The 24,293-nt window shown below is 37.9% G+C and overlaps 1 protein-coding gene across 1 annotated transcript in view; it reads right to left on the reverse strand.

Moving 5' to 3' along the window:
* Positions 1–987: 987 nt before the first annotated feature.
* UBE2D2 (ubiquitin conjugating enzyme E2 D2) overlaps positions 988–24,293 on the reverse strand; it is a 58,103-nt gene continuing 34,797 nt past the window's right edge. The window contains exons 2-7 of the mRNA XM_060008742.1: positions 16,692–16,755; positions 10,489–10,520; positions 10,332–10,409; positions 10,142–10,247; positions 2,744–2,837; positions 988–1,091 (exon numbers count right to left, since the gene is read on the reverse strand). Coding sequence (XP_059864725.1) covers positions 1,046–1,091; positions 2,744–2,837; positions 10,142–10,247; positions 10,332–10,409; positions 10,489–10,520; positions 16,692–16,755 — 420 coding nt within the window. The 3' untranslated portion in view covers positions 988–1,045. The remainder of the gene's footprint in view (positions 1,092–2,743; positions 2,838–10,141; positions 10,248–10,331; positions 10,410–10,488; positions 10,521–16,691; positions 16,756–24,293) is intronic.

Raw genomic sequence — 24,293 nt, forward strand, 5'->3', positions numbered from 1 at the left:
AATTACTTTCAAGATATCCTTTTTACTATGTAAACTGAATTGTTTCATGATTTTGAAATGCAACCAGTATAAATGAAAACATTTTAGGGGTGGGAAAAAATCCACCACTAATCTCAGCTAGACAAAATTCTTAAAATCAAAAAGCCTATTCACACAAAATTATATGTAATGACTGTAGTAATCAGTTTATTACACAGATTAATCATTCTTGAACGTACAGGCTCCAGAGGAGCAATTGGGTCTTTAAATATACACAAGTATTTCCATCGAATGAATTTTCACCCTTACATCCAGATAGACCTAAGCAGTTAAAAACATAAGAAAAATAAGAGCTATTAGCTATGTATTAACTGAGAAACCACATACAAACCAAAGAATATGGAAGAGAGAAAGAGGGGCTGAAGGACGAAGGTTGAAGGGTGGGGAGATGTAAAAGAGTTGGAAACAAAGCCCATCACACTTTACTTACTAATAGCTCCAATCCATTTAAATGTTGACCAGTTAAACTTAGACCTTAAAATACAGGATGTAGGTAGAGTTTAATCTGATTGGTCATAACTTTCACCTAAGACGTTAAGTCCTTCGGAATAAAACGAATACAGAAACAGCTTCATGTTCTTGGCCTTGCTTTTCATAACTGTTTTGAGTTTAATGGGATTTCACTTAAAAAACAATCTCCTACAGGTCAGTGGAGCTTTTCTTCCCCATCCAAGCACACAACATACCCACCACCCCTCACTCTGCCGTTATCCAAATTTAAGTCAATAAGGAAAGCTTTTAGTCTCACACCTAGGTTATGCCTGGAGAACTGGCTTGTCACACACACACTTCTCTGCTAGGAGGCAATGTTGGTACAGAAGTACAGTATTTCTAGTTTGTTGTTCCAAGTATGTACAACACGCAGCACTGCTGTATCAGGTAAACATGTGCACAGGGGAAGATGAGGCGTGGGCTCATAGAAAGCAGTCAAATGGAAATCAAAAGGACTTTCTCTTTCAGAGTTCCCCTATCTTTATTTGTAGAGGTTATCCAATAATTTCTTTAATTACATCGCATACTTCTGAGTCCATTCCCGAGCTATTCTGTTGTACCTGTACACACAAAGAGAAGCTTAGCTTAACACAGGTGAGGAGTCAGTTAGAAAGCAAGAGTTCATTCATTATCGAATGCAGTAACTTGAAGGGAATAACTTATAGTATATTCAAGCTAAGCCATCTTCCTACTCCAAATTTTTAATAAGCATTTATTCAATGACAGTGGGAAATATCCTATAAATGCTACTAATACAGGATTCTAATTAAATTTTAGCACTTGCTGGCATATCCTCAGTCTATACTTGATCGACGTATTTCTAACAGACAATCTTCAACCCTTGTTTGACTTATTTGGAGTTCTTGGAACAATATAATTCTATATTATATGGTGCTTGAAATCATATAATAATGATTAAATTGACATAATACTTTCCCCTGCATCAATAAAACAACCAGTTCTGGCAGACTTATTTTAACAATTTGGTTGCTAAAATGAATGGGTTTATTGCTCCAGAAGAACATTCTAGTAGTAAAATAAGCAGGGCAAAAGGATCTTTAATTCTTTGATCAAAAAAGTTCTGCTGACCATTACCGCCACAATGACTTGGGAAAAATGCCCATAATTCTAAATATGGGACAAAATGGTTCTCTAATCAAAAAATGTATTTATGGGCTTCCCTGGTGGCGCAGTGGTTGAGAGTCTGCCTGCCGATGCAGGGGACACGGGTTCGTGCCCTGGTCCGGGAAGATCCCACATGCCACGGAGCGGCTGAGCCCGTGAGCCATGGCCACTGAGCCTGCGCGTCTGGAGCCTGTGCTCCGCAACGGCAGAGGCCACAACAGTGAGAGGCCCGCGTACCGAAAAAAAAAAAAAAAAAGTATTTCTAAGTAAATTCACAAATAGAAAAAAGCATGATCTAATTTTATTCTGAATGCAGCCAAGAATACATAGTTATAGATACTATTCAGACCTAAATACAGAAAAAAACTAAACTAAGAACCAATTGCTGTTAGAATTCCCCATTCTCAATGCAGCTCCATTTTAAAATATCCTATTTATATGCCTCTCTAACCAATAATTCAATTAATTGTTTAATCTTTGATATTTTAACTTTAGAAAATTATCCACTACCTCCCAACTATTTCCTTCACACTCTAATTGAATAATACACAAAACAAACAAACAAAAATTTCAACACTTTCAGTTATTATCTCCTGTGATATCCTGACCACTCTTCAATAATTCACAATACAATTCTAAAATATGTAAATTCTACAAGTTTTGTTTTAAAGGAAACTTGGGGCTAATAACATTTATTAATAATCAATGTCTTGTAACATTTATTCACTTTCTTTTTTACATTATTCCAAATGGTAGAAAATCAATTCTCTTTCCCATTAATTTATAAATACCTACCTAAGACAAATGGGCTCTTGATGCAAAATCTTTACACGTCAAAAGCCAAGCAGAAGACCTAAAGCTGTTGGAAAATATACTATAGAAAAAGTTTTTCTAGGCAGTAGGAGTCATGAAACAATCAGATATAAAATCATTTACTTATGATGATACTCGATGCAAATACTCCTCTTTCCTGTCCCCAGGTGAGTGTATTAGGACTTCATTTTAAGTATCTGACAGATACTCAGCCCTTAGACAAAAACATCTCCACCCTACCACAGATACTCTGCTGTCTGGAGACCATACTTACTTTTCTCTATCTGTTTTGTAGATCCGAGCAATCTCAGGCACTAAAGGATCATCTGGATTGGGATCACACAACAGAGAACAGATGGACAAAAGTACTAGAATGAAAAAAACATACAAATTAGTAGAGGAACAAAAGCAAAAAGGTTGAAAGAAACATGAGATGCCAACACAAGAGAAAATTCTAAGACCCTATTTATATTGTAGTGCCTAACAGCTTTGTAAGCTCTACCTAAGTTTACAGTAACAGTAATCAACAAAGATTCTAAGATTTCTCTATGCTTGAACCCCTGAGGAAGCTGGCCCAGGCTGGTGAAGTGTCTTGCCTCATGTCCCTGGTTAGTGAGTAAAATTAGAGTGGAATTAGAATCCAGGTCTTCCAAATCCTAGACCAATAACACTTTTCCCAGCTTATGAAGTTCAATTTTTAGAAGCCCATGTTCAGGGATAAATGGCTTTCAAAATTCCAAAGACAACCACACTACTGAATGCTCTTAGTAAGAAATGACAACTATGAAATCCAACAATCACTGCTTTCTCCATGGCAGGTACTATATATTCAGATGCAATGGATTTGTTTCATTTTTAGTTGAAAACGATTTAGTCTAAGAATATAAAGGCCAGTACTTGCTCCCAAATGGGGCTGGCCACACTTATTATAGAGGATACAACATATCTCAAACTAAAGTCTCAAATTATTTTCAGTAATGATTTAGAATCTCATCTAAGCCATTTCCTCAGTGACAACCTGGAATGTAGCAGACAGATCTCAACAGTACAATTTCCTCTGTTCAAATTCATTAACTTATGTATTCCTTATTGAAAGCAAAGAGGAGGCTAAGGCCACTAATTACATTAAATCCAGTGGTCTCTGACATACTGAAATAAATTCCAATCCTTCTATTCTGATGTTACCAGAACTCAGCTACCTTATTTCTCTCTAATGTTCTGTAGCAAGAGACAATGATTCAGAGCCCACGTTACTCCCCAAACATCAAATTCATCAGGAAAAGGAATATTCCTTTTCCTATCAAATCTGTTCTACGGAGATGAGGGGCTTCAGAGAGATGAGAAAGTTTACACGCCCTTTATCATTCAGTTGTTAACAAAAAAAGCTATTTCCTTGCCTTAAGAGTATATGGAAAACAAAAAACATCAGGCAAGATGTTTTCTGACTCTTCATTCCTGTTGCCCACAAATGGCAGATGGCATTCCCAAAATATCTTCTCTTCCCATTGTCAGGTGTATCACCTGATGCCCTCTTCAAGCACAGAACATTCTAACAGCAATTAGGAAAGATTTCATGTATTTCCTGGAAATGACAACAAGGAGTTATAGATCTTTGAATGTTCATGAAATTACTGACTATAGAAGAAGAAACTTATCTGGCCTATCAAGCTGGCAAGAATACAACTGATTCTTCACCTAAAATTAGACATACGACCATTAGTATTTATTTACTCTTCCAACTATTTCAATAAGGCAACTTTAAAAAGACAAATTTTTTTTTTTTTTTTTTTTTTTTTTTGCGGTACGGGGGCCTCTCACCGTTGTGGCCTCTCCCGTCGCGGAGCACAGGCTCCGGACGCGCAGGCTCAGTGGCCATGGCTCACGGGCCCAGCCGCTCCGCGGCATGTGGGATCTTCCCAGACCGGGGCACGAACCCGCATCCCCTGCATCGGCAGGCAGACTCTCAACCACTGCGCCACCAGGGAAGCCCAAGACAAATTTTTTTAAAAAATTGAAGTATAGTTGATTTACAATGTTGTGTTAGTTTCAGGTATACAGCAAAGTGATTCAGTTATACATATACATATACATATATACTCTCTTTCAGATTCTTGTTGTGCATTATAGGTTATTACAAGATACTGAATATAGTTTCCTGTGCTATACAGTAGGTCCTTGTTTATCTATTTTATATATAGTAGTGTGTAACTATTAGTTCCAAACTCCTAATTTATCCCTCCCCGCTCCATTTCCCCTTTGTCAACCATAAATTTGTCTTCTATGTCTGTGGGTCTGTTGCTGTTTTGTAAATAAGTTCATTTGTATCATTTTAAAAAGATAAGTTTTAAGTAAATAACTTTTCTCTCTTTCTTTCCAGGAAAGGAAGGTAGGATGTGGGTAATCTGGACCTGGTAAAACAGTTCTTAGTACACTACTTAGATCCTTGAATTTGTAGAAAATTGATTTGGCTTATAATATACTATACCTTCTTTCTCTATAAAGAGAATAACTTCTATTTCTACAGCTTGTAGAGACTCTTCACTGAAGTAACTAAATTTTCACCAACATATATATATTCCTCATCAGTACATACCCATTTTCATTAGTGTCATAACCCACAGTCACTTCCAATTCTAAAAACATATAATCAAGTGGCTTTATGATGCACTTAATCTGCTTCCTTTAAGTTTTCTGTACATTTAGGTCCCTTACCTATATACTCAAAGTGGAGGGCATTTTGGGTCAAGATTACTGCCCTCAAAAACAGACTATGGGGCTTCCCTGGTGGCGCAGTGGTTGCGAGTCCGCCTGCTGATGCAGGGGACACGGGTTCGTGCCCCTGTCTGGGAAGATCCCACATGCCGCAGAGCGGCCCGTGAGCCATGGTCGCTGAGCCTGCGCGTCCGGAGCCTGTGCTCCGCAACGGGAGAGGCCACAGCAGTGAGAGGCCCACGTACAGCAAAAAAAAAAAAAAAAAAAAGAAGAAAAAAAAAAAACAGACTATGGGGACTTCCCTGGTGGTACAGTGGTTAAGAATCTGCCTGCCAATGCAGGGGACAAGGGTTTGAGCCCTGGTCTGGGAAGATCCCACATGCCGCGGAGCAACTAAGCCCGTGTGCCACAACTACTGAGCCCGCGTGCCACAACTACTGAAGCCCACGTGCCTAGAGCTCATGCTCAGAAACAAGAGAAGCCACCTCAATGAGAAGCCCGCACACTGCAATGAAGAGTAGCCCCCACTCGCCGCAACTAGAGAAATGCCCGTGTGCAGCACCGAAGACCCAATGCAGCCAAAAATGAATTAACTAATTAAAAAAAAGAAAAAACGGACTATGTTAAAGGGATAATTATATCACATACAGGATTCAGGCCTTCTTTAAAACACTAAACCTAGGTATGTTGATATAACCAAATTCAACAAAATGGCACTGCAGGTATTTTAAAAGATAGCTATCTAGACAGAACATATCAAGTCAAATAAACTAACAGCCCTTATGATTTAGAACAACTGAAAAAATCAACACCAGGCACAGAAGGGAAAGGGAAAAAAAAAAAGCTATGGTAACAATTTCAGGTATCTAGACCCCCTCGCCCCGCCAGACACACAGACACACACACAGACACACACACACACACAGACACACACACACACACACACACACACACACACACACACACACACACACACACACACACACACACACACACACACACACACAGTCCCACCTCTCTTGGCCCCATTTACATCTAGATTTCTATCTCTACAGCTACTTGGTAAAAGAAGAGCAACCAGGCCAGGAAATCCAAGAACAATAGGCATATGAACACTTTCACAAGCAGCCCTTGAATTACAAGGAGGCCTTCAAAAAGAAAAGGGGCCACTTATCTGGAAAACTATTTTAGTCACAATTTTGAAAAATGTGGTCCTCTGATTTTTTGTTTGTATTTTTGCCTGGGACCCCAGAAATCTTAATTTAATGCCCCAGAGTTTTTGTTTCCTTCAAAAAATTAACTTTTAAGAATATGCAAGTCTTACCGTAATTACAACATGACAAATATCCAATAATTTTTTAAATTATTTATTTATTTTTGGCTGCACTAGGTCTTTGCTGCTGCGTGTGAGCTTTCTCTAGTTGCAGCAAGCGGGGGCCATGCTTCGTTGCAGTGTGTGGGCTTCTCACTGCGGTGGCTTCTCTTGCTGTGGAGCACGGGCTCTAGGCTGCGGGCTCAGTAGTTGTGGCACACAGGCTTAGCTGCTCCGCAGTATGTGGGATCTTCCCAGACCAGGGCTCGAACCGATGTCCCCTGCATTGGCAGGCAGTTTCTTAACCACCGCGCCACCAGGGGAAGTTCCTATCCAGTACTTTTTTTTTTTTTTTTCTTTTTTTGGGCTGCGTTGGGTCTTCGTTGCTGCATGTAGGCCTTCTCTAGTTGCGGCGAGTGGGGGGCTACTCTTTCTTTTGGGGGGGGGCTACTCTTCATTGTGGTGTGCAGGCTTCTCACTGAAGTGGCTTCTCTTGTGGTGGAGCACAGGTTCTAGGCGCATGGGCTTCAGTAGTTGCAGTGCGTGGGCTCTAGAGTGCAGACTCAGTAGTTGTGGCGCACGGGCTTAGTTGCTCTGCAGCAAGTGGGATCTTCCCGGACCAGGTTGCGAAACCGTGTCCCCTACACTGGCAGGCAGATTCTTAACCACTGCACCACCAGGGAAGTCCCCTCCAAAACTTTTTACAATAGTACCTTTATCCCAGTTATTTAGGTGCTTACAAGGTACGAGTCAACTATGGATTTTTTGTTTTTTTTTTGTTTTTTTAAAAAATTATTTATTTATTTAGGCTGCGTTGGGTCTTCATTGCAGTGTGTGGGCTTTCTCTAGTTGCGGTGAGCGGGGGCTACTCTTCATTGCAGTGTGCGGGCTTTTCATTGAGGTGGCTTCTCCTGTTGTGTAGCACAGGTTCTATGCACTTGGGCTTCAGTAGTTGAGGCACACGGGCTCAGTAGTTGTGGCCCCCAGGCTTAGTTGCTCCGCGGCATGTGGGATCTTCCCGGACCAGGGATCAAACCTGTGTCCCCTGCATTGGCAGGCAGATTCTTAACCACTGTGCCACCAGGGAAGTCCCCTCCAATACTTTTTACAATAGTGCCTTTATCCCAGTTATTTGGGTGCTTACAAGGAACCAGTTAACTATGCACTTTTTGCTTTTTTAATCTTCATAATAACAGTGAAATAGTTTTTATCATCCCTATTCTACCGATGAAAACTCTGTGGAATGCAGAAGCCAATCTGTCTCAAGTCTCATCCAATAAGAGGTGGAGCTGAGATCCTAATACAGGCAGTTGCATCCAGAATCTATGTTCTTTAACATGAAACTATGTTGCCTCTTGTCTAAATGTATGCATTAAAGAAATGATAAAATTTAAGTAGACAGAAAAGAAAAATATTTTTATGTACCAAATTTCATCCCCAAATACCCAAACTATTTCTTTCTAGCTATTTAATATACTTTCTATACAACGCAAGTTACAATGTGTAACACTTTATCTCTTTTCTGCTTTTTTCAAACATTGTATTTTCCTATTTCCCACAATATTTTTAAGGATCAATACTCTTTTGAATGCATTTTCCAGAACCAATATATTTTCTCCTCTACCGTTGAGTCTATATGTAATTTCTATTTTTCAGAAATAACACTGTTGCAAATGTACTTGCACAGAGAACTTTTTTTAACTGTTGGTCTTATTTTTTTAGTACAAATGAATGAACCTAGAATTACTGGGTCAAAGGGTATTAATGATTAAATCTCTTATTTCTTAATACATACTGGCAGACTGGACTATACAAATCTATACTTCTATCTGTAGCATATATAAGCACTCATTTCAATGCAGTTCACCAACATTTATTTTTCTTTTGTAAAGATCTTTGTTAATTAAAAAGGTGAAAAATGGGAACTTATTTTAATTTTTATTTCCTCTGTTCCTTTCTGTCCATTGGGATCTAGGTTTTTCCTTACTGATTTATATATGTTCTTCATATCTGTTAAACATATTGGCCCATTATCATACTTGCAGCCTATTTCTAGTATCTGTACTTTGACAACATTTAATCCACTTGTGATTTCATTTGGGTATGATGTTGAGGGGTTGAACAATCTCACATCAACAAATAAGATAATATTCAGTTCAGGAATATAAAAAAATCCCCAACCTCCTCATATAACTAGGTCTTATTTTAAAGAACTATTGGAGGGGGACTTACCTGATGGCGCAGTGGTTAAGACTGCACACCCAACGCAGGGGGCCCGGGTTCGCTCCCTGGTCTAGGAACTAGATCCCACATGCATGCCACCACTAAGAGTTCGAATACCACAACTAAGGACCCTGTGACTTCCCTGGTGGTGCAGTGGTTAAGAATCCGCCTGCCAATGCAGGGGACACGGGTTCGATCTCTGGTCCGGGAAGATCCCACGTGCTGTGGAGCAACTAAGCTCGTGCGCCACAACTACTAAGTCTGCACTCTACAGCACGCAAGCCACAACTACTGAAGCCCACGCACCTAAAGCCTGTGATCCACAACAAGAGAAGCCACCACAATGAGAGGCCCGTGCACCGCAACGAAGAGTAGCCCCTGCTCGCCACAACTAGAGAAAGCCCACATGCAGCAACAAAGACCCAACGCAGCCAAATAAGTAAGTACTTAAGTAAGTAAAGAAAGAAAGAAACAACTACTGGATCTTCCATCACTAAGTTGGTAACTAACTTTCTCTACACATTTTCACCCTCCCCCACACACAATATACCAAAGATTAAGATGCTCAAATAAAAATTTATATTAAATTGATTATCTTAGAGGGTGATTCTGTTCCTGACAGAAACCTAAAGATAAGAGCTGGTAAAACCTTAAAGAATGTGAATATGAATTCACCTATACTTTGCTCTTCAAGAAACTACTGTCTATGCTTATAGTATACAAGCATTCCTCTACAATGGCTGTTTTTTTAATTATTCTGGAACAATATCTATCCTTTCCATTCATGGATCTCAAGGTTGGAAGAGACATTGTTTGTCTTCTGCTTTTACTATGCTCTAAAAAAACATTCATACCAAGTAGTCATATTCCAACCTATGCTTGAATAGCAAGAGCAATGGACAGAGAGCAGTCACGACACCAAGGAATACCTATGCTTGAAAATCCAGCTCTCTCCAGTGGGTCTAAAGATCTTTTTAAGAATAAGGGGCGGGGGGGGGGGGTGCTTCCCTGGTGGCGCAGTGGTTGGGAGTCTGCCTGCCAATGCATGGGATGCGGGTTCACGCCCTGGTCTGGGAAGATCCCACATGCTGCGGAGCAACTGGGCCCGCTCGCCACAACTACTGAGCCCGCACGTCTGAAGCCTGTGCTCCACACAAGAGAGGCCGTGATAGTGAGAGGCCTGCGCACCGCGATGAAGAGTGGCCCCCGCTCACCACAACTAGAGAAAGCCCTCGCACAGAAACAAAGACGCAACACCGCCATAAATAAATAAATAAATAACTTAAAAAGAAAAAAAAGAATAAGGGGGATTGCTACCTCCTCTTAAAAAAGGAATCCGAGCAATCTTTCCAAGAATAAGTAATCTTAAAAAGACAAAAAACACAGCAGGATTTTTATACTGATATCAAATACTCATTCTATTACCTTTTGAAATAGTTAGTGCTGGAGACCACTGTGACCGTAGAATATCAAGACAAATGCTGCCATTACTGTTAATATTTGGATGATAAATTCTTGTTGTAAATGCAACCTATCAAAAAAGGAAAATTTTTTGTAAACTGTTTCAATAGTATTGTCGAAAGTAGATACAAAACAATTGTCATATCCCAATTACCTTAGGTGGTTTGAAGGGGTAATCTGTTGGGAAATGAATTGTCAAGAAAAATACTCCACCCTGATAGGGACTGTCATTCTGTTGATAACAAGAAAAGTTGGATTAAAATGAGTGAATTACATAAACTATTTATTCTGAAATTAATCTGAATACTTACTGGCCCCATTATTGTAGCTTGCCAATGGAACACTGAAAAAGAACAACAAAAAATCACCATGAAGCAATATCCACAGTATACCTACACCATAATAACATATCATTCCCCATGTAATCTCAGTTCATTTATTAGCAATATGATGAGTCCTGAGCAGGATGAGGAATCTAAATTAAGTTGGAGTCTGAACAGAGAAAACAAAAATGACTAGCATGGTATAGAACACTGATAAGGTGCTCAACAAAGAAGTATTTGGGCTAAAACATCTTGAAAATTCATGTCAGGGAAACAAAATTCTTGACAAGGTCCAAAATTTCACTTTTAAACAGGCATTTCCTTACCTCAAAGGGTAAAAAAGAACCACAAGATTCAATTCTTTCATGTGTTATATCATTTCCCCAACACAAATATATATAATATACTCCTTTTATAATACTGGCATAGAGCAGAACAGTAAACTTAAAGTAGACAATACTCAAATTAGGAAATGCTGGCTTTTTTCCAGTGAGAAAAAAATTTCCAAGAGTTCTCACCTGTAGGTGTTTAGAATTGCTGGTACCTCAGTAAATAAAGAAAACATCAGCTGAAAGCCCCAAGCTTGATTACAAACTCGGGATAATCCCAATAAATTATATACTTGTTTAATAAGGAAATTTTCTCTTCAAACTGCAAAAAATGGTGCTTGTTCCATTTCCAAGGTAATGCCACTAAGGACAACACAAAGATCAAAAAGCCAGTTTTCACTTTCTAAGCAAGCTACTTAGCATTTAACATTCACACTAGGATTTAAGCAAACTAAGGGAAGCTATCACTGGGATTATACATGAGCAACCCAAACCACCTAACCCTCGACACAAAGAGGAAATGTGAAGACTAAAAAACCGCACGAAAATCCACTGGGATATCAGGCCAAATCCTTAAATTCCTTCTGACCACCTGCATGAGAACTGACCCTATGGTTGGCCTGCCCCTCACTGGTGCCTGAATCTACAAAGAGCAGCCTGTTTATTAGGAATTAAAAATAAAGGATAGGTACTGCTGAGGCTCTCCTTTTTACGTTACCCATCATTAGTACTGAGAAAAATTCCTCATAACTTCTGCCAACCAATTTTTTATGGATTAAGCAGCTAAGGAGAAAGTCACTTTGAGTCACTAAGATTAGTCCCAGTATCTTTAACAAAGGTCCTATTAAAAGAGCCCTAAGGTCCTATTTAAAGAAACAAGTCTCATTCTGTTTTTAATCATAAATATATTTACAATTCGAGTAAACAAAACACACTGATAATTAGAGTAAACAATCCCAATGACAAAGCTGAAAACACTATTAAAAATGACCAAGCTACAGGTCAAGGGAATTGTTTTAAAGCAATCTTATTCTTCCATTTAATCCTTCTATATTTTTAAAATTTGTGGCTGTAAATGGGAAGATATATTTATACCTGCACTCTTGTTAAAGGTTGTAAGAATCAGATAAGGAATAAAAAGAGAGAACTAAAGCACTTAGATGATAAAATATACAAATATCGAGACATGCTAAAAAATTTAGTTAAAAATTTTTAAAACTATCTAAGTCCTAACTTTTTCTTCTGAGTCTTTTCAAGATCAATCTTTCTCTTGCTAAAAATACTGCCAGACTTAAGAAGTTATTGGAAAAATTTAAACCTGAACAAATTCTTGGCTGAAGGTAAAATATTTATTTTTGGTGATTTCCTATTCTTCCTCTACAGAAAACAAAGACCATTTTATGCTTTATGATTAAAATCGACTAAAAATTAGACAACATAGAAACCCCAAAGGCTTGGAGCAGAAATTCTGACAAGACAAGCTGGCAACTAGAACATTTACAATTACATAAAGGATACCCTTCCTAGAAGAAGATGTGAAAAGATCAATATTTTCAAGTAATAATGCAATCTCTTTCATATCTGGCACTCTGGAAAATTGAAAATATTCTAGTATATTTAAGCAAGAATCTTATATTACTGAGAACTCTTATAAGCAACATCAACAGGCTATTTCATATGTAATTCATATCCATTTAGTTAGTAAATCATGTTTAATATTCCCCAGTAGAACTAAACTTATATAAACCATTAGTTCTAAATAAAAACCCATTAACACTCAAATGCTAACCTTTATTAACTTGTTTCCGTCTTTATAAATAAAGGGTCAAATACTGTCACCAGAAAAATGAGCAAAAGCACATACACAGGGCTGTCTTTAAGAGTGAGAGGGGAGAGGAATAAGGAAATTGCTAATGTAGCAACTGAGATCAACAATATTTATGTCTCTTGTTAAAATGATCTAGAATCTACAATACCAACAAAAGGCAGAGAAGAACAAAATAAAAACACATTAATTTGGGGCTTCCCTGGTGGCGCAGTGGATGGGAGTCCGCCTGCCGATGCGGGGTACACGGGTTCCCACCCTGGTCCAGGAAGATCCCACGAGCCGCGGAGCGGCTGGGCCCGTGAGCCATGGCTGCTGGGCCTGCATGTCCGGAGCCTGTGCTCCGCAGCGGGAGGGGCCACGGCAGTGGGAGGCCCGCGTACCGCAAAAAAACAAAACAAAAAAACAACAACAAAAAAACACATTAATTTAATTAACAAAAGCATTTCAAGACCTACCATTTAAATCTTAATTGAGTATTCTGCCACGCTGGTTAAATATAAGAATACCTACTGGAATCAATGACTTACGTCTCCCTCTGGAGCACATTTGTTTCCATGTCTTGGCTATTGTAAACAGTGCTATGAACACTGGGGTGCATATTATCTTTTCCAAGTTAGTTCTCTCCAGATAAATGCCCAGGAGTGGGATTGCTGGATCATATGGTAACTCTACTTTTAGTTTTTTAAGGAACCTCCATATTGTTCTCCATAGTGGCTGCACCAATTACATTCCCACCAACAGTGTAGGAGGGTTCCCTTTTCTCTACACCTCCAGCGTTTACTGTTTGTAGATTTTTTGACAATGGCCATTCTGACTAGTGTGAGGTGATACTTCATTGTAGTTCTGATCTGCTTTTCTCTAATAACTAGCAATATTGAGCATCTTTCCATGTGCCTATTGGCCACCTGTATGTCTTCTTTGGAGAAATGTCTATTTAAGGTCTTCTGCCCATTATTTGATTGGGTTGTTTGTTCTTTATCAAAAAGCTTTTATTAAGCTGTATGAGCTGTTTGTATATTTTGGAAATTAATTCCTTGTTGGTTGCATTGTTTGCAAATATTTTCTCCTATTCCACAGGTTCTTTTTTTGTTTACAGTTTCCTTCGCTGTGCAAAAGCTTTTAAGTTTAATTATGTCCTATTTGTTTATTTTTATTTTTATTTCCATTACTCTAGGAGACGGAGCCAAAAAAATACTGCTGCAATTTATGTCAAAAAGTATTCTCCTTGTGTTTTCCTCTAGGAGTTTTAGAGTACCTGGTCTTACACTTAGGTGTTTATTTTCAGTTTATTTTTGTATATGGTGTGAGAAAATGTTCTGATTTCATTCTTTTACATGTAGCTGTCCAGTTTTCCCAGAACCACTTACTGAAGAGACTATCTTTTTCTCCATTGAATATTCTTGATTCTTTTGTTGTAGATTAATTGACCTTAAGTGCGTAGGTTTATTTCTGGGCTTTCTATCCTGTTCTACTGATATATATGCTTGTTTTTTGTTTTCCTGTTCCATTGATCTATATGCTTGATTTTTGCTTTCCTGTTCCACTGATCTATATTCTTGTTTTCTGCACCATACCCCTTTGATTACTGTAGCTTTGTAGTACATTCTGAAGTCAGGAAGCATGATTCCTCTAGCTCCAGTCTTCTTTCTCAAGATTGTTTTGGCTATTCGAGGTCTTCTGTGTTTCCATACAAATTTTAAATTTTTTTGTTCTAGTTCTATGAAAAATGCCATTGGTAATTTGATAGGGATAGCACTGAATCTGTAGACTGCCTTGGGCAGTATGGTCATTTTAACAATATCTGTCTATATCATCTTCAATTTCTTTCACCAGCAACTTATAGTTTTCAGAGTATAGGTCTTTTCAGCATAATGTTTTTAATGCTCATCCATGTTGTAGTATATATCATTTCATTCTTGTTAATCTTCAAATAATATTCCATTGTATGGATACACCACATTTTATTTACCCCTTCATCAGCTGGTGGGTATTTGGGTTGTTTTCACTTTTTGGCTATTATAAATAAAGCTTCTATGAACAATCATGTATGAGTTTTTGTACAGATATACGTTTCATTTCTCTTGGACACATACCTAGGAATGAACTCACTGGGTTATATCGTAACTCTATGTTTAACTTTTTGACGAACTAACAGGCTGTCTTCCAAGCTGGCTATATACCATTTTGCATTCTACCAGCAATGTATGAAGGTTCAAATTTCTCCACATCCTCATCAACATTTGTTATTATTTGACTTTTTGATTCTAGCCATCCTAGTGGGTGTAAAGTGACATCTCATTATGGTTCTGACATGCATTTCCCTGATGATTAATGATGCTGAACATCTTTCCATGTGTTTATTGGCCATTTGTATATCTTATTTGGAGAAATAGCTATTCAGATCCTCTGTTTATTTTAAAATTGGGTTATCTATCTTTATATTGCTGAGATACAGACTTTTAAAAAATATTTTGGATAAATATGCCTTATTAGATATATATGACCTACAAAATTTTTCTCCCATTCTGTGTGTCTTTTCACTTTCTTAATAGTATCATTTGTTGCACCTAATTTTTAAATTTTGATGAAGTCTAATTTATCTTTTTCTTTTATTGCTTATGCTTTGGGGGAGTTTAACTCTCCAGGGTAAGCATTTTTTCAATCTGACAAAGGAATGTAATAGTACTAACTATGGTAGAAGCAAAGGCAAATTACTTTAGCACACTACAGAACTTCAAAAATGAAATCTAATCCCCAGACTTCAAACGCTTTTAATTAAAAATCAGCCACTCTCAACTTTGAGGAATTTACCTGAAATAAAAACACTCTTTCAATTGAATGACCACACTGATGCAGATGGATTATATGATAACCGTGAAATGACAAAAGTAGAATCAGAAAACCTGAGAATGAGTCCACTTCCGGAACCTCCACAAGCCTCTCACCAGATTCTTCTCTAAAATAGTTTACAATTTCTATCCCAATGACCTAAAAGAATTGTGAGGCGTAAATGAGATAATGTGTGTTTAAGTACTTGTCCTGTCCTGTTTGGTATCAAATACTATAGTTACTCATACTGGACAGGTCTAAACATAACATAAATCGGATTTTTCATCACAAGTACTTAGTCTTATAATTTATAACATCTGTTTTATCTATAAAGCAGTCCTTGTACAAGGGCTTTGCTTTGGTTCTTAAGGATTTAGGAGACCAAAACAGCAATCTAAGAAAAACAAGGAAAAAATTAATTTACACACAAACTAATATAACCTCATTTATTTTTTGTCTTAATCTATATACTTCTCTTACACAAATGTTTCCAAGTATACTCCAAGTATATTCCATTTTTTCCCTATTTGCTAAATGTTGCATTTTCTGTGTGTGAATTAGTTTTGTGTTACAAGGCACAGCCTCTTCAAATATCCTCCATTTTAAAAAGGATAAAAGATGGTATAAGGGGAGAAAGCTGTGTTGAGACAAAGTGGAACAAAAACAAAATTATTATCCAACATGTACGATAAGTACAATAGATTATTTTAGACAGGATTAAGGAGATAAACTGGACATTAAAAATAAATTGTAGCTGTCTTCACAAGTATGAGTCAATAGACAGACACAGACCCACATACATACATACACATATACATATACACACACATACCCCCCCCATCATCTTTAGTATTATCTTACTGAAAGAACAGTAGCTTGCTGTAAGTAAAAGCTCGAATATTTTGACTCAAGTAAATATCCAGAAGGGACAAAGGACAGATAAGAAGGAGCCAGGACAACTACACAGACAATGTCTGGCAGAAGAGGTTCAAAATGTAATAAACAGTACAGAAGATGATGGGATACACATAAAACTGCACCTTTCATGGGCAAGTAAAGGTAAATACTGCCTCTTCTCTACTGCATAATTATCTCTTCACACAAAATAACCTTAAGAGATGTATATTTGTCAGTCCCAGAGTTCCCCAGAGGCAGATTTTTATGCTGTTTTATGTTTCACTCTATCATTCCTTTCACATACTTACTATCATCTCCAACGGGACCTGCTGAACACTGTGCTGGGGGGTCCCGCGCCAGGTCGTTCAATTCCTTAAGAAGGAGAGAAAAAAGAAATGTATTCAACATAAATATAACTTTTATCCATTAATAAAATTGTCACTGTTACCAACATTCTCTGTCCCACCAGTAAAGCTCTTTTAGGAGCACTCCTTCAAAGTCAGAGAAGGGTAGATTAATGAAATCTTTGGGATTTCATTATTTGGGATTCTTGAATGCAAATATATGTTTATACAAGTAATCATTTTTGCTTTGTTCGGAGTTTAGTAGGTAGTAAATATAAGGAAGGTAAACATGTATCGTACTAAAGAACCACAAAAACTGTTTTTAAGTAAAAACTTATTAGTTTTCAAAAAAGATCAACAGCTTTTTTTTTTTAAAGATTTAATTTTATTTTTTTGGCTGCAGTGGGTCTTCGTTGCTGTGCGTGGGCTTTCTCTGGTTGCAGCGAGTGGGGGCTACTCTTCATTGCAGTGCCTGGACTTCTCACTGTGGTGGCTTCTCTTGCTGCGGAGCACGGGCTCTAGGCATGCAGGCTTCAATAGTTGTGGCACGCAGTCTCTGGAGCGCAGGCTCAGTACTTGTGGCACACGGGCTTAGTTGCTCCACGGCATGTGGGATCTTCCCGGACCAGGGATGGAACCCGTAACCCCTGCATTGGCAGGCAGAGTCTTACCCACTGAGCCACCAGAGGAAGTCCCTATAGGCTGGTTTTTGTACCTCAAAACCATTAGGTTATACTTGAGACAAACTCTTTAAGTCATCTTTAAGTCATAAATGTTCCAAATTACACGGAACCATCTGACAAGATACTGGTATTTTTTCAGCTCATATCCACTACCAAGGTTTCAAAGGTAGTAGAAAAAACTTAAAAAAGGATATATTACAGGGCTTCCCTGGTGGCGCAGTGGTTGAGAGTCCGCCTGCTGATGCAGTGGAGACGGGTTCATGCCCCGGTCCAGGAAGATCCCACATGCCGCGCAGCGACTAGGCCCGTGAGCCATGGCCACTGAGCCCGCGCGTCCGGAGCCTGTGCTCCGCAATGGGAGAGGCCACAACAGTGAGAGGCCCGCATACTACAAAAAACAAACAAACAAAAAGGATGTATTACAAAGGCTGGCTGAACATAACCCATCATAAAGATTTGTAATCAGAGATGGAACTACTTGTAGTAATGCTCCACAACCAGATGCCAGCTTCTTAGCTACTTTAACATAAGAATCCACAAACTTGAGACTTGTTACTGGGTGGGGATGCCTGAAAAACCACAAAGCAGGAAATCATACTATATTCCCTTTCCCCTTGACTTGGTATTTGAGATAAAAACAAGCTCTGAGGGAGGACTAGTTTTAATTATATGTTAAAACCAGAACAGTAAAAACAGTAAAATCTATTAAAAGTACAATAAAAACTATCTCAAATCTTATTAATGAGTTACATAAGTAAACTTTTTAACTTGCAACACATAGATATTTCTGTAAGTCCCTTCTTCTGAGTTAACTTATTCAACCAGCCATTTGGTTACATCAATTATCCTGTTTTATCCTATCTGTAAGCTCGGAGGACAAAGCATAAAGTATAGAAATAAAGTTCTGTTTTGTTTTTTAAAGGGCTGGGGTTGAGATAAAGATTTAACAATATTTACTTTCTTTTGTATCTCAATTTGGTGATTTTGTATTTCTCTACAACAGAGATTCCTTGCCCATCTCAAGGAGGAAAATAAACAAAAAACAACCTACTGTACAGTTCCTATTCCCAAATGTTTGTAATAAAGTTCACTATAACTAAGAATGCTTGCTTGATTTGAAACAAAAAGTTAATCTACTTCTGACTAACATTTATCTAAGTGAATATAAGATCCATCAGATGGTGATCACTTTGTAATGTACAGAAATATCAAATCACTATGTTGTGCACCAGAAACTAACATAGTGTTGTGGGTCAACTATACTTCAAAAACAAACAAACTCATAGAAAAAGAGATCAGATTTGTTTATCAGAGGTGAGGGGAGGTGGTGAGTTAGTCAAAAGGTACAAATTTCCAGTTATAAGATAAATAAGTACTAGGTATGTAAATGTACATCATGATAAATATAATTAACACTGCTGTATTTTAAAAAATATTTTATTTATTTTATTTATATTTTTGGCTGCGTCGGGTCTTAGTTGCAGCGCTCGGGCTCTTTGTTGTGGAGCGTGGGCTTCTCTCTAGTTGTGGCATGCGGGTTTTTTCTCTCTAGTTGTGGCACGTGGGTTCCAGAACACGTGGGCTCAATAGTTGCGGCACACAGGCTTAGTTGTCCCTCGGCATGTGGGATCTTAGTTCCCCAACCAGGGATCGAACCAGCATCCCCTGCATTGGAAGACAGATTCTTTACCACTGGACCACCAGGGAAGTCCCAACACTGCTGTATGTTATACATGAAAGTTGTTAAGAGAATAAATCGTAGGAGTTCTCATTACAAGGAAAAAAATTTTTTTCTTTACCTTTTATTTTGTATCTGTGAGATGATGGATATTCACTAAACTTACCATGGTAATCATTTCATGATATATGTAAGTCAAATCATTATGCTGAACATCTTAAACTTACATAGTATGTCAATAAAACTGAAAGGAAAAAAATTTGAGCCATTAAAAAAAATCCATCAGTCCACTTCATGAGCCAGTATGATATAATTAATTCAAAAAACCTTAACCCAAACTTAAGCTAATACACAATTAACATACTCATTCAACACTTCCTTGGTTCAAGGCACTCATATGGATGAATCTCAAAGGCATAATGGTAAGTGAAATCAGTCAGACATAAAAAGACTATAATCTGTATGATTCCACTGATATGCATTCTAAAAAAGGTAAATTTATAGTGACAGAAAGCAGACCAATAGTTTCAGGGGCTAGAGAGAGCTGGAGGGGATTGAACTGCAAAGGGACATGAGGAAAATTTGGGGGGTTATGGAAATATTCTGTATCATGATTTTCATAGGGACCACAAAACTGTGTATATATTTATTAAAACTCAAACTGTACACTTAAAATTGTTGAATTTTATTGCATATACTATATATCAAAGTTGTTTACTAAAAAAGCATATATCCATTCATCTTTGTATATGCATAAAATATCTCTGAAGAATACATAAGAAACTAGTTCACAGTATTTGCCTTCAGAAGGAAAGTCTGTTTTGGGGGTGAGAATAGGAACTATATGTATTCCTTTTATACCTTTTAACAAGTGTATTTACTGCCTATTTGAAAAATAAATTACCAGGGGCTTCCCTGGTGGCGCAGTGGTTAAGAATCCACCTTCCAATGCAGGGGACACGGGTTCGAGCCCTGGTCCGAGAAGATCCCACATGCTGCGGAGCAACTAAGCCTGTGTGCCACAACTACTGAAGACTGCGCGCCTGGAGTCTGTGCTCCGCCACAAGAGAAGGCACCGCAATGAGAAGCCCTCACACTGCAACAAAGAGTAGCCCCCACTTGCTGCAACCAGAGAAAGCCCGCGCACAGCAACGGAAGAACCAATGCAGCCAAAAAATTAAATTAATTAAATAAATCTATATTAAAAAAAATAACTTACGAGTTCTGACTATAAATTTGGATTAAAATAAAATAGCTATTAAAAGCTGTGACCATCTCATTTCAAAATAGTGAAAAGCCAGTTAGACTGAATAGACACAGAAGCTACAAAATTTGATGTGCCTGCATTAAGATGAAAACTGAAGGGAGTTCCCTGGTGGCCTAGTGATTAGGATTCCAGGCTTTCACTGCCATGGCCCAAGGAACTGAGATCCTGCAAGCCGAGTGGCGTGGCCAAAAACAAAACAAAGATGAATCTTGAAATTAAATAAAGGCACTGATCTAGACAGATCACTTGGGCAGAAAAAAATACCCTAACGCATCAGGCTATTTTTTGTTTAACAGTTGGCTTTATCATATGCCTTTATACCTATACATTGATTTCCTTGACTTCTTATTCCAAAAGAAATAGTATTCAGATTTGTCTTGTATATCATATAGCAAATTACGCATTACTGGGATTGAGAGTAGGGCTAAGACAAAACCCAAAACCAAGGAATTTTCCTGTTTATTGAAAAACTTTTCTATAGAAAGAGCAATAGAGAAATAAAGTATATATAATTCAATTTAGAAAAAAGAGGGAGGAGGGAACTTTGACAGGATCCTCAATTTCTAAAAAGATTTTATAATCTTCCTTTGAAATCTAAAAAAAATTAAAATAAAGGTCCTGTTTTGGGAATAAACTGGATATTACTAAATAGTTCTCAATTAAAATTTTTTTCTTTGATGGTGTACACTCCCCTTGTTTATAGGTATACAGCAGAACTGTTATTTTTAAAGATTAAGGGTTATAAACAATTTTGATTCTCTGCAACTTTCCCAAGTATTTCTTATCTTAGTTCAAACAGCCCCAAAACCTTACACAAATTAATTTAATTATTTTCAAGTAAGGTTTAATTCACTACAAACTTTTTTTTTTTTGGCTGTGCACCACGGCTTGCGGGATCTTAGTTCCCTGACCAGGGATCAAACAGAACCATGCGCCCTGCTGTGGAAGTGTGGAGTCTTAACCACTGGACCACTAGGGAAGTCCCCAAACTTTTATATTTTATTTATTATTTTTTTAACTTTTTTTCAAACATCTTTATTGGAGTATAATTGCTTTACAATAGTGTGTTAGTTTCTGCTTTATAACAAAGTGAATCAGCTATACATATACATATATCCCCATATCTCTTCCCTCTTGCATCTCCCACTCCCTCCCACCCTCCCTTTCCCACCCCTCTAGGTGGTCACAAAGCACTGAGCTGATCTCTGTGTGCTATGGGGCTGCTTCCCACTAGCTATCTATTTTACGTTTGGTAGTGTATATATGTCCATGCCACTGTCTCACTTTGTCCCAGCTTACCCTTCCCCCTCCCCGTATCCTCAAGTCCATTCTCTAGCCAAACTTTTAAATACATTTCCTAATACTACCTTTTTTGGCTCAGGAATATGAAATCCAATGAAGAGATACACAGGAATGATTATAATGCCTTATATGACTCCTTAAGAATACCTACTTTCCAAAGGATTACCCCTCCTTTAAAAGGGACCACTATTAAAGAAAACAGAACGCTAAAGTCTCTGAGCCTCAGATATTTCTGTATCATAGCACTGTAGCAAAGAGAAAGGAAACTTCCTGGGACTTCCCTGGTGCCCCAGTGGTTAAGACTCCACGCTTCCACTGCAGGGAATGCAGGGTGCGGGTTGAGGGGAAAGAAGAAAGAAAGAAAGGAAACTTCCTAGCTCTGTGGGGAGGGGGTCCTGCAAGGGATATGTAGAGTTTCCTTTCACTGTATCCTTAAATACTCAAATAGGTCATTAGTTGGTAAAAATTAATGCTACTATTAGCTATTTTTAAAAAACCTCTTTCCCCAGTCTTAACAATTATGAAGCAAAATACAGACTGCATGGAATACAGATTTGTTTCACCATTTTGGTCTTTACCCTATGGCATATGGTGAGAGAAACAAGATGGGAAAATGAGAGGTTATAGTTACTTTCACAGAAAATTGGCTTCAAAGTCAATTTTTTTTGACTTTTTTTTTGACTTTGGGAAGCCCCAAAGTCAATTTTTAATAGTTCTAAATTTTGCTGTACAAATCAAGAATCTTTGGTGGTGTTAATCAGGATATGAGAAGATTTAAGCAGAAATTATGATTCAACACCAGAAGAGATCATCTAGACCAATCCCCAATTTTATTTTTAAAAAAAGATACAGGGCTTCCCTGGTGGCGCAGTGTTGAGAGTCTGGCTGCCGATGCAGGGGGCACAGGTTTGTGCCCCGGTCCGGGAAGATCCCACATGCCGCGGAGCGGCTGGGCCCATGAGCCATGGCCGCTGAGCCTGCGCATCCAGAGCCTGTGCTCCGCGATGGGAGAGGCCACAACAGTGAGAGGCCCACAAACCACAAAAAAAAAAAAAAAAAAAAAAGATACAAAGTATCCAACCCAAGTAAAACATGTAATTAGTAATTAGAGTAAGGACATGGTGTTCTACTATACATGTTCTACCATATCATGTCTTTTTAGTCTGAATCTAAAAAATACTAGAAATGTACAAGTTAGAATGCCTGAGAAACTATGTTGCCCAGGAAATCAAGCTGAACCTCCTTTTAAGATGAATGAACTGCAAAGAAAGAAGAGCTAGATAAGTAGTAGTTCTCAAAAATGAGGTCCTGGCACAGCAGCACCATTATCACAAGAAAACTTATTAGAAATGCAAATTCTCAGGCTCCAACCAGACCTACTGAATCAGAAACTCTGCAGTGTAGCCTAACAATGTGCATTTTAACAAGTCCCCCAGAAAATTATGATGTACACTGAATCCTGACTGCCTTTATGTTTGACAAATTAAGCATCAGAGACAGAAGACAATGCTGGAAAACTCACTACCAGCAAAACTGAAAGTGAAGGGAAGGTGAAGGGCAACATGATAGCACAAAATGAAGAAATCAAGAAAGGGGTGAGACACGTGCCACAACTACTGAAGCTTGCGCACCTAGAGCCCGTGCTCTGCAACAAGAGAAGCCCGTGCACCTCAACGAAGAGCAGCCCCCACACACTGCAACTAGAGAAAGCCAGCGCACAGCAACGAAGACCCAACACAGCCAAAAATTTTTAAATTAATTAATTAATTTAAAAAAAAAAAAGAAAGGGTGAGACTTAGAAAGATAAGGTATGTTCCGCGTTTTCAAGACACACTGAAGGGAAGCAGTCTGTCATCACCATAGTACTGCATTCTCCCTGCTGCACTATCTTACCAGGGTTGCAACAGAAATGTTAACTTATATGTCCAGCATAATACTTGAAGCTAGTATTTAAAAATTAACTGCTAGAGTATTTAAAATTACAAATTTTTAAAACTTAGGAAATATTAGTAACTCAGTTATCCTAGATGAGTTTGAAAGAAAATTATTATAATTAACTTCTGAAAATATCAAATTATAGAATCTGGTACTCTAATATTTTCTATTTCCCTCTTAATAATGTTGCCTTCTATTTTAAAGACAGACAAACTGATGGAAACATGTATCAATACCAATCTTTCCCTGAACTCAGTATAAGCAGAAGTGGTAACCTTATTTGAGGTTAAAGTCTGTACTCTTTTTAAAAAATTCAAGTCAACTAAAAGTATAGAAAATACACAGCACAAACCTATGACCCAGCTTTGCCCAATCTAAACATTGTTGTATCAACTCTGGATCTTTAAGAAGTCCTCTTTGTTTTCCTCTCCAAAGTAATGATTACCCTGAATTTATTGTTTATCATTCTCTTGCATACTTTTATACTTTTCTATGTGTCCATAAACAACGTAGCTTTGTTATCACGTTTTTAAACTTTTATTTAAAAAGTGTTACATGGCATGTATTCTTCTATACTTTGCTTTTCCCTCAACATAGTAAGATGTTTTTCCATGAGGATCTAGTTTATAGTTTATTCCTTTTTACTGCTGTTCATTTTGCTAGTAGGTGTCTAAACCAATAATGTTTCCTTTCTTTAGGTG

This window comes from Delphinus delphis, chromosome 3 (assembly GCF_949987515.2).
Source record: "Delphinus delphis chromosome 3, mDelDel1.2, whole genome shotgun sequence".
Lineage (NCBI taxonomy): Eukaryota > Metazoa > Chordata > Mammalia > Artiodactyla > Delphinidae > Delphinus > Delphinus delphis.